Below are 14,303 nucleotides of genomic sequence, written 5' to 3' on the forward strand. Positions count from 1 at the left end.
TGCCAGACTGCCCCTCCTCTCTTACTATTTACCAGACCACCTAAACAATCATATGAAGCCACAGATCAGAGCAGGTGATTACTGCTTCAGTCTTATTGAGGGGATACAACCTGAACTTGAACTTTTAGCACCTGACAAATATTTTCAGTCTCTTGAAGGGGCTGGATGGAGATGCAGAGTTTCTATCAGTCTGCCAGTACCCAGGTAGCACTAAAAGCAGAGAAGATGTAGGCTTTCTGGCAGCTGCTGGGATGGTTGCATACTGCTGGATTCAGCCATTTTTAACTCAGGCTTTGCCCAGAAGATGTGCTGCACATGTACAGTGCCCACTAGAATTAGGGAAAGCAGGGGCAACCAGCACCAGTTGATTACTCTCTGTTTTGTTGGGAGCCTGCCTTGCCTGAGCTGAAGCTTGGGCTGGCTGTCTCACTGAGAGGTCCCTTCTCTCTGAAAATGTGATCAAGATAAAGCAGCACTGAGCCCTAGCACAGGGAGTTTCTGGTGTGCTGCCTTCCTGAAAAGAGAAACCCAGTATGTAACAACACTTTACAAAGAGAAGAAGACTGGGAATAAGGTAGGCATCTTCAATGTGACTTCAATAAGCAGCTCGGAAAGTAAAAAGCAACAGAAGATGCAATAATGATCCCCACATGAAATGTAAATAAATTGAGCCTTCTCCTATTTTTCTACTTCTTGCCTGCTGTAAATCTGCCCTCTCACTGTAGACAGGGAAAGAAAATTCAGCCTGATACTTGGATATGTGGCACAGGCAATATTTTATATGATGTGCTAACCCCTCCTTTCTCTCTTTCATTGCTTTGCCTCTGCAGGTGATCAGTCAGAATGAAGCAGACTACTTCTTCGACTCATTAAGACAGGTGACAGACTGGAACAGGAGGAACAAACCAGGGAAAGATGGTAAGGAGAATGCCAGCGTGACAAGAAGCTGCATGAGATGCTGTGTTGAACTGGAAAGCAAATGATCTCTCCAGAAATTTTAAATTGGTAACAAAGATTTTTTTTTACCTATTGTATCCGAAGCACACAGATGGATACATGCAAGTTAGATAGGTTGATGCAAGTTAGATAGGTTGATCCTCAAATACTAAGAATCAGCCAACATGTGTGAATAAGTTCTTTACACAGTGTCACTCATATTTCTTGGGTTGTTAGAAAATTTTCAACCGGGTTATTACCTGGTGATACCCACGCACAAGTTATGTTGTCAGGGAACCACTTGTTAGAATAAAACAATGTAATACTAGTCACAGAAAATCCTTGTACTGCCTGTCCCATCCCCCCTCCCCGCCCATGGATAATATAACATTTTGAAATCTACATCAAACTCAAACTTCACTCAAATTTCATATCAATTTGTCCTGACCTTTGCTTATTTCAGGACAGCTGACGTTTAACTTCCTGAAACTTTATGTATCTAAGACTTTCTAATTTCTCTTCCCTCAGCTGATGTAGCTGCTAGGAGCTCTGAAAATCACAGTATGAAGATGTGGGTGCACTAAATCACAATTCATTTGTATAAGCACAGCCATCAGTGGATGTACTTTTATCGGTGTAAGAAAATTTGGGTGTGCTACACACCAGCAGGCGGCTGTCATGAACACCAGTAATGAACACTCAATGGCAGTCCCTCAACTTCTCCTCCATCTGATCATTGCATGAGCAGTGTCCAGGAACGGAAAACTAATAATTTCTTTTGTCATCTAAAATGGTTTTTTGTGTTGTTTTGTTAGTAATTTTGTTTGTTACTGTAAAACTGTAATTACTTTTCTGAAGCTCACAAGCCATTTAAAAACTGTAGAACTTTCAGTGACACAGAGAACACTAACAAGATCTGGTCTCCTTAGGGGCTGCTCTGCCTGTGGCATATGAGGTGTACTTCATGAGAAAGCTGTGGCTGAATGTCGTTCCTGGCAAGGACCTGAAAGCTGATACCATTTTCCATTATCACCAGGTAAGCAGCTCCCCAAAGCAGAGATATCTTGTGATCCGAGAAATACTCCTGAGAAATTAAGTCTAGGAGTATTACTATCTCCCTCTCCAAAGCCTGCATTATAGAGCCTCCAGAGGAATGCCTCCACCAAAAGAGGACACAGCCTCGGGAACAGATTTATTTCTCACAGAGTTCACACCTGAACTATACTGAGCATTTTTAGAGTACAGCTCCCTTACCTCATTGTTCTGTGGAAATGCTCGTCTTGCTCCATAAATCATAGAATCACAGAAAGTCTGGGGTTGGAAAGGATCTTTAAAAATCATCCAGAGAACCTTCAGGAGTCAAAAGAAGGACATCTTGGGATGTCCTCGGACTGTGTTTGGCAAGACTCACATCCTGACCTCACAAATTTAGAATGCTTAAGTCAGTGTCTGCTTTAGCCTGGATTCAGAGCTGCTCTCTTCCAGGAGCTGCCGAAGTACCTCAGAGGCTACCACAAGTGTTCCAAGGATGAAGCTGTGCAGCTTGCAGGGCTGATTTACAAAGTGCGCTTCAACAATGACCGCACACAACTGGCAGCCATCCCCAAAATCCTGAAGGAGCTGGTGCCAGACAATCTGCTCCGAGCAGTGTTGCCAGAAGAATGGAAAAAGGTAAGAACATCAGCTTTCATTAGTCATATTACATATACAGAGCTTTATGAGAGAAGACACATTGAGCCACACTACATTTTTGATCTGATGGGTCTTTGACAGTACTGTGGAGAGATAGTATTAGATATTGCCAGATTTGCCAGCAGGATAGCAAGAGGATTTGCCTCTTACAATCCAGATTTTACATACTCTACCAAAGTTCTGAAAGACATCTGCAGGCCTGGATGGCTTATCTGAGGAGTGCATCTTTTTTTGAGAAACAAACCTATTTCCAGTGCCCAGAAAAAGAGTTAGAGAAACGAGAGTCAGTGATGGGACTCAGAAGTTGAAGATATTGGACAGAAACAGAAAATTAGGTTGTCTCCTAAGTATTTCTTAGTTCGGCAGCAAATCAATCTCCTTGCACCGTGTCCATGCTACTTACAGCAAAAGGCTCTTTTATCCTCAAAAAGGACAAGGAAGTTTCAGCAGGTACTTACCACTTAGTCTGTTGAGGAAAACTCAGGACATTCTTTTAGATACAAAAGGAAAATTAACCCTACATTTTTCAGCCGAAGATGTAATACATGTTTGTGGGTGTTGAACACTGGCTTTCTCAGTTTTACCTCACATTGCCCCTCTGCCCTGAAGTCCATTTCCTTGGGCTGCTGGACTTCCTTCAGCCAGGAATTCCTTCATTCCTTCATCCAGGAATAAGGAACACTGGAGGGTTCTGGCTTCACCTTGCCCCATGGCATGGCAGCTGTTTTCATTTTCAGTCTTCTGCTGCTGGGGCAAAAAGCCTGATCATGATGAGCTGATGCTGCCTTTAGTGCTAATGCTGGGCATTGGAAACTTGCCTGTCTCCAACACAATTGGCTTTGCATCCTCTTTTCCTAAACAGAGCATTATCGCAGCATATAGTAAATATGAAGGAAAAACTGTGGATGAGGCCAAGATTGCCTTCTTGAAAATGATACACCGGTGGCCAACATTTGGATCAGCCTTTTTTGAGGTGAAGGTAGGTTTGAAGGCCTGTGTGAGTGGATTTGGTAGTAGATCAGTACCCAGGGATATAGACTGAGTATAATTCCATATCTCAAAGTGAAAATACATTACAAAGCTAAATTCCTGTAATCTATTGAGGAACACTCAGTTCCTTCCAACTTCAGAGATGGATTCTTTATCCATTCTGAACTATTCCTGTTGTTTACTAGCAATGTTGTTGTTCTAGTTACAATACTTCTATTACAATTTTGTAGTAGCTGTAGGGGGCTTAATTGTCCTGTCACTGCTCTCCACAAGAAAATGCTGCAAAATCTTATCTCTGGGGACTCCTCCCTCAGAACACAACTGTACTAATCCTCTCATTCTGGAGTGGATATCTCCCAAGAATAATTTCCCACATGTGACCTTTAATTTCTCCTCACTAGGGTTTCAAGGGGTTTGCAATCAATCATTAAGCCTGTTATCAGACAGCATAGTAAATAATGGACCTGATTCTGTCATGTAGCATTTGCTCAAGTCATCAACATATGGCCAAAATGTTTCAATGTTCATTTGGGAAAGAGAACAAGAAGCACTGGACACTATTAAAGGTCACTTTGCCCTGATACAGATAATTCCTCAATTTTCTGCTTATTTTGCTGGGTTACTCATTTACAGCAAGCCTCGGAGCCCAATTTCCCAGAGATTTTACTGATTGCAATCAACAAACAAGGAGTCTCACTGATACATCAGAAGACAAAGGTAACAGCTGCTTCTCAGAAGTCTAAGGGAGGATTAAATGGACCCTGCTAATTTAGGGACAGTGACAGGACCTTGCCCAGGAATGGTAGGAGAGGATAGAGGCTCTCTATTCATTTTCTGTGTGAAACTGAATAAAATGTTACTGCTTCAAGTCACTTCTTTGCAGTTTCTATACTGCAAAGGAACAGGGTAGAGCATCTCTGAAAAAAAGACATGGCAATCATGATGAACTTGGCAAAGTGGTAAGACCAAGAAGATGGATGGGCAGTGCCACTGGGAATCTGCTTCAGAAAAATGCTTTGCAGGGAGCCCCAACTGTCTAAAAGATCAGGCTAAATGGCCATGTTTAGCTGCTGTCTAACCCAAACAGTCTGGTCTTACCAAGCTCTCAGAAAAAGGTAGTGTCACTATTTGCTTCTAATAATGAAACAACTTAAAAACGAGTTTTAGATTATTGTAAATCTAATGGCAGTGTGCTAAGGCAAAGATCAATATATAATGAAGTCTCATTTGTGTGATTAAGATTCACCTGTTTGGTGAATTTACAATATACCACTAATCTGGATGCCAAGAACTACCTTGATCCACTGTTCCTATAAATGAAGTAGGAGAGAACAAGAATTTTCTGGCTCTACAGGTTTTCTTATGTAACAGCCTGTTTTCATTTGAGAAATGTTCTATAGTTCAGTTTGTTTCCTCTTACAGGATATTTTAATAGTCTACCCCTTCAATAAAATCTCCAATTGGAGCAGTGGGAGCACGTACTTTCACATGACAATAGGGAACTTGGTACGAGGAAACCGGCTCTTATGTGAGACATCTCTGGTAAGAAGAGTTTTGCCAACTTAGATGCAACAAAATCTCAACTTTTTCTTTCCAACCAGGATTGCTGCAAAACGATGCAGTGGAAACAGATAAATACCAATGCAGATACAAAAAGCATTCACTACTGTGTCAATAAAATTGCCATTTAGAACTGGTTCAGTTCACATATAATGCTATCTATGCAAAGATACAAGACACAGGACACAGGGAAAAATAGTAATTTCTGAAATTCTTCCTGTACATCAAAATTCTATGCATCTAAGAAATTAAGACTGCAAAGCTATGTAAGAGGCTTTTTGTCTTGCATGTCTGCCTCCAGTTATGTAGCAATGCCAGCCTTGTAAGACTTCACATTTCCCAGTGAGTGGGAAACCACCTTTTTAGCAATTAGTTTCAGACTATTCTTGGTCTCAGAGAAGCATCACTGTATTAATATTTAAAGGTAGGTTTCTAAAGATAACAAAAACATTGAAAGACTAACTTCTCTGACAGAAAAGCTTGGATTTGTAAATACAAGTACATGCCAAGCTACAGAGCGAATACCGAGGAGACAGTAGAGCTATGCTCTGTAAAGTTTTGGAAATCTATGAAAAGTAGAGGGAGGAATGGATGAATTATAACTAAAACAGTCACAGCTATAGAAAGAGGAGATGTTTGTGCAAGGAAGAACCTGAAAAGATGATAAGCCAGGGAGGAAATGATAGTTATTTTTGCTTCTGGAGCTCTCTGAGATTTAAGACTTTTTTCTTTCCTGACAGGGTTACAAAATGGATGACCTGCTAACATCCTACGTACGCCTACTCATGAATGCTGTAAACAAGCAAAAGAATCTCCCAGCCTGAGAGTAGAAATAGAGCCCATGACCTCTACTTGTGCCAAACTACCTGTAATTTCATATCCCAGAAGAAATGCCATTTAAAAAATATTAATCTTGATGATCAATCTTCTGATCACACAATGAATGAGTTGCTGAAATACTACTACAAGAGAAGATTTAAGTGAGCATGTGCTTTCAAATATTTGTAACACTTCTGTCTTAGACGTAGTATGAGAATTCCATTCAGATTTTGGATTTAAAGGAAGTTTAGACTTCAATGTTCTATGGAAGTGAGGAAACCCTGTGAGGGCCCTGAAGCTCCTGAACAGCCTGAATCTCCTCCATTCAAAGACAGACACACATTAAGACCTGTCTTCCTTTTGGAAAGAAAATGCCCCTTATAGTATATGCCCTTAACAAATGCACAAACTCCAAGAGCCTTTGGAAACAAAGATAATGTAATTTTTTTCCTCCTACTGGCAATTCTAAGAAGGGAGAGATGCCCTTTAGCAGATAACTGAACACTTTGAAAGGTAAGATGCTGGGTTTCATCCTCTGGTCCCTAGGTCACATGCTGCACATTACAGTAGACTGACAGCCAACTACTGTCAGAATGTCACTGTCCTTCCTGCATGCTGCTAAACTTGCAGACTGTCCCCTGACTTACTTAAATTAAATTGTCTTCTTTCTTCCCCATGTTATAATGCTCTTGGAAACTAACAACCACTTTCTACTATGCAGTTTCTAGTAAGCTCTGAAATTAGTCTGGGGTTTGGGTCCATCACTTCTAGTTGCTCCTATTTCAAGATAAAGAAGAGCTGTTCAGTGCAAATCAGAATTAAAGAGCTCAGTCTAACAGAGGTCTGTTGAAAAGAGACTTTACTGCTCTACAAAAATGTTCTGCTTGGAGTTATGCAGACATTCCTTCACAAGACAAGAGTAATAACTTGAATCTCTCCTGATCTTTTCTGTTTCCTGTTTAGCAGACAGTTTGAGTGGTAAAATTTGATTCAGCACTTGTTCATCTCTCGGAGCTTTGTAGAAACAGCTTTGGTATCACAGGAACCAGAGTGTGCTCCAAGTGCTTAAAGCAGATGTGCACTGTCCTGGGAGTAAGCTTAGCTGCTTCCCCCTCAGAACAAGTACTACTCCCTTGCTCCCAGTGAAACACGTTTATGTCTTAAAGCACTTACACCAAGTTCCTTGAGACATGATCTGACAATGCTAGAAATGCAGCTCTGCCTGATCTCTCAAATTTGCCAATGGATGCACAATGATTCTCTTGCTCCCTCTGACATGTATGTGCAAAATTCAAATGCTGATAGGAGTTTTGTACATGGGTGGCAGGGAGGAGCCCCACTTTCTTTGTGCATCTGAATGAGTGCCACACCAGTCAGAATAGCAGATCCTTTTGCAAGAAGTCAGATGTTCCTGCTGTAATGTCCATTGCTGGCAATGGAAATGCTGGAGTCTAATTATCCAGAATGGTTTTGTCACCCAGTGTCTGATCTAACTGGCTATAAGTGAGAAACGTTCACCTGTGCAAAAAGATATTTCGCAGCCAAACTGTATTGTTTCTGGCTTTTTAATAAAGACTGCAGAGAATCAATCACAATGTCTTTTTTTTTACCAAGAAAAGTGAGTATTTGTTGCAGATCCATGTAACCTAAATCTACCAAATGTCCACTATATCTTTTAAATGATCATAGCATCCCATCTGCTTGTTATATACACAACACAATTTGTACAACACAGCCTCTAAAAGGATGATACTCTTACCTGCACATCCTCATCAACTAACATGTCGCCACAGAAGCAGCACAGGTCCAAAATGTGAATTCACCACACCAGTGCCTCAGGTTTGGGCAATCCCTGAGTTCCTCAGTGTGCTGTCTGGCTAAGCACTGAAAATATGGTATTAACTGTACACGATACAATTTAGTTTTTTACTTTTTTGTGTGTAAGGATTTAAAATGTATTACTGTTAACTTTAATACAAGAACATATAAAGGTACAGTATTACAGCATTTCAACCCACAATCACATGTTTTGGTCAGACAGCTCAAGCCATGTGTGATGAGGGCTCTACACTGTGCAGAACCCATCAAGGCCTGAACCAAGGCAGGGAGCTGCTAATTCTTTTCTCAGTCTAATACCCTCAGCACTTAACAGTGCTTTACAGACTAGTATAACCACATTTATTACATGCTTGCCTGCAATCTATTCCTTCCCCATCCAATCACTTCTGAGTGTCAGTCATATCATCTAATACCAACCATGCCACATCAGGAATTCTCTGTATGAAAGGCTGACCTGTGTTTGTCAGCATTGCACAGACCGATGTAAAAACACCAGGACACAAATCCTAGAGAGCAGGTTACTGCCATAAAGAAAGACTGCAAGTGATCAGCATACCCTTTGAATACAAACAAGTTTCACATACTGTGCTTTCTAAAAGCAAAACCATTTTCAGGTGTACTCAGTGTTAGTGATTTTAATTATGTATAAATATCAATGTAAACTATAAATGTATAGAATGAGACAACATGTTTTAGTAAATGCAGATTTCTGAGCCAAGTTCAACCTTGATATAAATATCTACTCTCCAGTGGTGTGATACTTAGGAAGAATTTGGACAGCAGGTCTATTTACAGCAATGGGAAAAAGCATCCAGCTTGCTTCTGACTGACACCTTGACTATATTTATTAAAAAGAAAACAAAACACAACCTGTCAGCCTAGCAAGGCACTAAGGAGAACTTGTAAGTTTGCACTATATTCTACTTGGTTTTTAAAAAGCAGACTGACAGAAGTAGAAGAAGATGCATTTTTTTAAACCATTTGTAGTTATTTCTCCTACTCCTTCAATTCCATTCTCACAAAAAAGGTATGTTGGTAATATAAACTACTGTAACTCTGCACATTGCAGGCTATGGGCAGCAGAAGTGTAAGAAAAATAATTTTGAAAAATTAATAATTTAAGAGAATATCACCCTCCAGTAACACAGAGATCAGGGATTACAATGATTTTTTTCACCAACTGATTTTGCAAAATGTCCTGAAGATAAGGACATATTCCAAATCCTAGAGAACTGAACAGCTTACCAAAGAGAATGGTATCAACTGTCCTTTGAAGCTTTCTAGGTCTGCCAAATTTCTAACACGAGACCAGGTGACAGCACACGGAATCTTTACTGGCAGCACAAAAAGTAATTCCATTTACCTTCACATACATGCATTTTCCATTGCTGAACATGAGAGTGGCTGCTGAAAGAATATTACCTACTGGCTGCTAGTTACTTAGTCCTTCCATATTTACCAGGAATGTGTGGCTGTGTGTTCCTCCACCACTTCCCAGGAGGCTGAGAATACACAGCTGCTCAGATTCAGCATTAGACATGGCCTGGGACTGAGATTACAGGAACAGACCGGAATGCTTTATGATGACAAGAATCTGCATTACATACTTATCTGCACCTAGGTCAGAACTTCATGTGTTTATGCTGTGACAAAATGCCAAACAACAGGTTTGATTGCAAATGGGTGTCTTTGCAGGGCCACACTAGTGCACCAAAAGACATGCTGCTCTTTGTGCCCTTAACTAAAAGACCATTTTAAGGCTGGTGAGAGAACAGTAAATAGCCACATGTTCTCCTAAAGCAGTGACACAAGCAGCTACTATTACTAATTACAGTGCAGATTGGTGAGGAGAAGATGAAAGAGTTTACTGTTAAAATTAGGCCTATCCCCTCATAATTGTTAGAGTGGATACATTATAACCCAGTTAAAAGATTATGGTAATTTACAGCAACAAAAAGCAAAGCAGCTGAGGGAAACTGAGTTAGAAAAGAGTGAAGATCTAAGAGATGGTCTTACATGTGGGATTCTGATCTGCACACAGTTATTCAGGATTTCCCACCACTGCTGTGGTATCACTGGTGAGTTCTGTGGGTAGTAGAGCCAGTCAACATGGTAGCACAACTGTAAGGTAGATTACTGCCCCAATCCAGTTGCTACTCACACATACAAGAAGTGGGGAAGCTTTAACTTCTTGCTACCTAAATCACCTAGGGATGCAGGGTGTTGTCTAGGCCCAGCTGCTGTGTTCATTTGAACAACTAAACTAGCCACTTTTTGGAAGATTTAAATAATGCAAAGGACAGTAGTCCTCCAGTGCTTGTTAGCCTTGCAAAAGGTTGGGCACAGTCTCACAACTGTTCACGGAAAGGGATTTTCAGCTTAGTTCAGCACAAGAAAGTATGGGAGACTTTCTGGAGGATTCCAAAGCTCACTGGGATCATACATCGTGCAGGTGGCCTCTGGAACAGCACTGCTGATGGCTCACCTCTAAAGAAGTATTGAGAATATCCAAAACCAGTAAATCTCTCAGCACCCTGGGTTGTGGTAGCAGAGACAGTAGGACCAGTGAAGCTTCACTGGCGACAGGGAAAATTACAGAGCAGGACTATATGCTTGAGATGTTACAGAGTCATGTCTGAGATCCTCTCCTTAAGTACACTCAGGTCTTTAAAAGGAAGATGAATGGGAAACTCTTAGTTAAAAATTTTAAGAAAAATGGGTTCTTTTCTGAATAACACCACATTGGCAATGAACTGTAAACATTAGAAACTCCTTGTGTAATTGGGCTTTCTGGAGCGTGACCAACAAGCATATACGTGGCTTGCAAATAAAGTGAGAATGGGAGAACCGAAGTACTTAAATTGGTACCATATTATCCATTGTATTTCCTTATGCAAAAGAATAATCAAGGCTCCAGCCACACTGCCTCAATAAATATCAGTTATGCCAGTGGACAGGATATGCACTGTGTTGACCAGCAGAAGCTCTACCAGCCACCTAGTAATAGAGCATAGAGAAAATTAGTGCCAGTTCTAATAAAATGTTTAGTTTCCCATAGCCACCTTCTCCTTAAGGAGAGCCCAACTATTCTGAAAAGGCTCACATGGCCTTGATGGCAGAAATGTTCTTAAGACTGAGCAGGGAAGCAGCAAAGGAAACTTCTTAGCTGCCTTAATATTAGGTCTAAGTGGGCAATGCAGATGCCATAGCTATTGGCTCCTGGGCTTGTATAGTAAACCCACAAACCAGAAGGACTGTAGGGCACCCATATATTATCTGTAGGAATCAGAAGAAATACCAGAACTTTTTGCATGTAGCAAAGAGTGACAATTTTCAGAACATTTACCTATATATTAAAAAAACCTAAAAATTTCCTCACCTAGAGAAAGAAGAAAAATTTTGATATTCTAATTGAAAAAGAGCAAATCCGATATTTCTTACAGCCCTACACTCAACCACTTTTTCCAAATTCCTTAGACTAAGAGGAGTGGAAAGATAACTACAGTTCAATTGAGGATGGAAAGACTGTACAATTCCACAAAGGCAAAATGCAATGTTAGTGGCAAATTATTAATCAGCCTGTGCACTGCTCAAGCAGAAATTATACTCCTCTTCCTGCTAGTGTTAATAGACAATTGCTTGAGAAAAGGGACAGCTAGATTAAGAGACATCACCAGAGGCACAGGAAGGTACTACTTATCTTTGGATTCACTTCTTAGTAATTGCTTCTGCAATCAACAGCTGCAGTGAGCAGCAGCTTGTGTTAAGAGTGCAGTCAGGAGACTGTTTAAGACCTGTTTAAGCAGAGTTTAAATCTAAAGCTTTAGGATGGGTCTTCTTGGATGCCAGCTCTGACAACTTCTTCAGACGTTTCTTCAGCTCCAGAGGGAATTTCTCATAGCACTTCTTGCACACAGGCTTCATGTCAAACTCCACAAATTTATTCCTTTAACACAAAGAACAGTCATTAAAATAGTATTTGCAAACTATACGCTTCACTAGTTCAAATCTCAATGCATCTACATCAGTGTTGTTGCTAGTGTTCTACTGCATTTATAAAAAAAGTCATTTCTTCTGGTGATGCAACTACAGAGATTGGGTTCTTATCAGTGAACTGAGGTACTTAGTATTGCTATGTAAATAAGGAGCAAGATTTAGCTATATGTTTGCCCATAACAGTCTAGAATAATAATTTTGTTATCACAGAATGCAAGTGTCACTTCAGAGGTCCCCTTTGGGATGAATTAGAGCTCCTTCATATGGCCAGTGGAGCCAACCCAGCATAGTAGGATAAGGGTTTGAACCTGAGAAAGGAAAAATGTAGGACTGCTTTTTTTTCTATCCCTCTTCTAGATGTATGAAGTAAATAGCATAGTATTTTATTTCAAAATCATCTGTGCAATAACACATATTGTCACTGTGGAGAGCATCCAGAGTTAACAGAACATGGAGGATGCAGGTTGCTCAGGACAGGCAATTCCTCAAAGTTTAGAGCCTTCCCTCTGTACTGTTGAATGAGTTCCCCTCTTACCCTACCTCTTTACAGAATAGATTAATGAAGGAAAAGAAACCAGAGAGTATGCTGAGTGTCAGCTCCCTTTTAGTGCTGAAATCAGTGGAATTATAAGCACCTACTCCCACAGAGAAAAAGCATACTGGCCTTCAGAGAGGCACTGGCTCATGGCTCCTCCAGGCTGATACCCTGCCTTCGGACAAATGTCTCACATGGTCCAAAATATAAAAACTGACTTACTTCAGTGTGAGCTTGATGTTGCAGGTGGAGCAGGAGAAGCAATTCACACACCAGGCCTTGTTAAGAGCTGATACCACTGCAAAAGCAAAAGCACGAAGTAAGAGTAAACTGATGGATTATTTGAATTCAGATTTATAACCAAATTCAAATGATGCCAGATGTCAAAACAAACACTGATGTCTTACAACTGTGGGACTGCTACAGCTGCACTAACAAATGAAACAAGGATAGCAACCCAAAACAAGGAGAGAACAAATCTTACCATCTCCCTCTATCACGTGGCTGCAGTTGTAACAGACATCTCCAAAGAGCTGCACAGAAAAATAAGTAAGAATAGGAACTCATGTTGCTGAATACTCATGCTCCCCAAATTACACAGCTGGTGTGAACATTTAATCCTAATAATCAAAGAATTCCCAGATACTGCAGTGGGCCCCAAATATACCAATTTAAATCTTCTGAATAACTTCTCATACACTTGCCAAATAGTTTATGTGCCTTTGGATCTCATACCCATAAATACTACAAAACCTTTTTTGTTGATGCCTCACACTCTAGTACTGTTATGGGATCTTAAAGTCCTGTATATGTGGCAATTGGAGAAGAAAGGATGGGTAGAGTATGATGTTTACTGTAGACAAACACATCCTGATGCTTAACTATAAACACCAAGATAAAACTACTGCTAAAATAGAGCTACTATTAGAACAGTAACACCTCTTATGAGAGTAATTTATCTGACAGAAGAAAATACTCATAGTTGTTGAGTTGAATTATACAAAAAAACCAGAGTTTGACTGGCTTTTCTATGTTTTTTTAAATTAATCTGCTTTTCTGTGTTTTAGACAACAGTTGCCTCAGGCCCACAGAAGCAAGTAATTATCAAAGAAGCCCACACAAATACTTTAGAAGTACAATTACAGGGATTTTAAACACAGCCCAAGGTCAGTGATTTTCTGACAATGGCACAAATTAAAATGAGTATTCCCAAGACATTTCTATTCTGTTTTCAGCATCACTTTTCTACCTTCCTAGAAAAACTATCCTTTTTCTGTTAAATCTGACTAATTTCTTAATACTTCATTGCCTCTCCAAATTCAGATCATGCAAAATCTGCACAGCTTTGCATATATAACATATAAAAAAGCATTTGCCAGTCATGTGCCTACAGCACAGATGGCAGAATTTACCTGATTATAATGAGTTTCACAATAGGCCAGCCCTTTCTTTTCATAGTGTCGGTGCCCCAAGAATGGTTTCTCGCATTTGGCACAAACAAAATGCTGTAAAAGAAAGAAAAAAACCATTCAATGGCAGGCAAAACAACTTTCCCATCACCAGGGAAACACATGGTAATAAATCATAGCTCAATACATGAGACTTGATCACAGAATAGTTTGGGTTGGAAGGGACTTTAAGGCTCATTTCATTCCAATCTGGCCTTGGACAATTCCAGGGATGGGGCAGCCACAACTTCTCTGGGCAGCCTGTGCCAGGGCCTCAGCACCCTCACACAGAAAAAATTCTTCCCAGTATCTAATTTAAATCTACCTCTTTCTACTTAAAGCTGTTACCTCTTCATGCTTTAATGAAACACAGAAAGGAAAGAGTTTTATGGTAGCAAAAGAAAAGAGGAGATATTTAGTCTATTTATAGTAATTAAGAGTTGTATTAAAGATAGGTGGAAGACCTGCTGGAAGGGCAATCATCTTGT

The 14,303-nt window shown here is 40.2% G+C and overlaps 2 protein-coding genes across 9 annotated transcripts in view; one reads left to right on the forward strand and one right to left on the reverse strand.

The window, feature by feature from the left end:
- Window positions 1–8,936, forward strand: part of MYO7B (myosin VIIB) — a 56,941-nt gene extending 48,005 nt beyond the window's left edge. For all 6 annotated transcript variants that reach the window (XM_085070046.1, XM_085070044.1, XM_085070047.1 and 3 more), the window contains 7 exons: window positions 831–918; window positions 1,866–1,972; window positions 2,422–2,607; window positions 3,491–3,607; window positions 4,252–4,335; window positions 5,041–5,160; window positions 5,919–8,936. In XM_085070046.1, coding sequence (XP_084926172.1) covers window positions 831–918; window positions 1,866–1,972; window positions 2,422–2,607; window positions 3,491–3,607; window positions 4,252–4,335; window positions 5,041–5,160; window positions 5,919–6,002 — 786 coding nt within the window. In that variant the 3' untranslated portion in view covers window positions 6,003–8,936. The remainder of the gene's footprint in view (window positions 1–830; window positions 919–1,865; window positions 1,973–2,421; window positions 2,608–3,490; window positions 3,608–4,251; window positions 4,336–5,040; window positions 5,161–5,918) is intronic.
- Window positions 7,549–14,303, reverse strand: part of LIMS2 (LIM zinc finger domain containing 2) — a 33,461-nt gene continuing 26,706 nt past the window's right edge. For 2 of the 3 annotated variants that reach the window (XM_085070074.1, XM_085070072.1), the window contains exons 7-10: window positions 13,780–13,872; window positions 12,852–12,900; window positions 12,590–12,665; window positions 7,549–11,782 (exon numbers count right to left, since the gene is read on the reverse strand). In XM_085070074.1, the coding sequence (XP_084926200.1) occupies window positions 11,635–11,782; window positions 12,590–12,665; window positions 12,852–12,900; window positions 13,780–13,872 (366 nt within the window). In that variant the 3' untranslated portion in view covers window positions 7,549–11,634. The remainder of the gene's footprint in view (window positions 11,783–12,589; window positions 12,666–12,851; window positions 12,901–13,779; window positions 13,873–14,303) is intronic. The other variant, XR_014854153.1, reaches the window with a different exon arrangement.

The sequence above is a fragment of the Lichenostomus cassidix genome, chromosome 9 (genome assembly GCF_008360975.1).
Source record: "Lichenostomus cassidix isolate B80296 chromosome 9, HeHo_3.0, whole genome shotgun sequence".
NCBI classification, from domain to species: Eukaryota; Metazoa; Chordata; class Aves; order Passeriformes; family Meliphagidae; genus Lichenostomus; species Lichenostomus cassidix.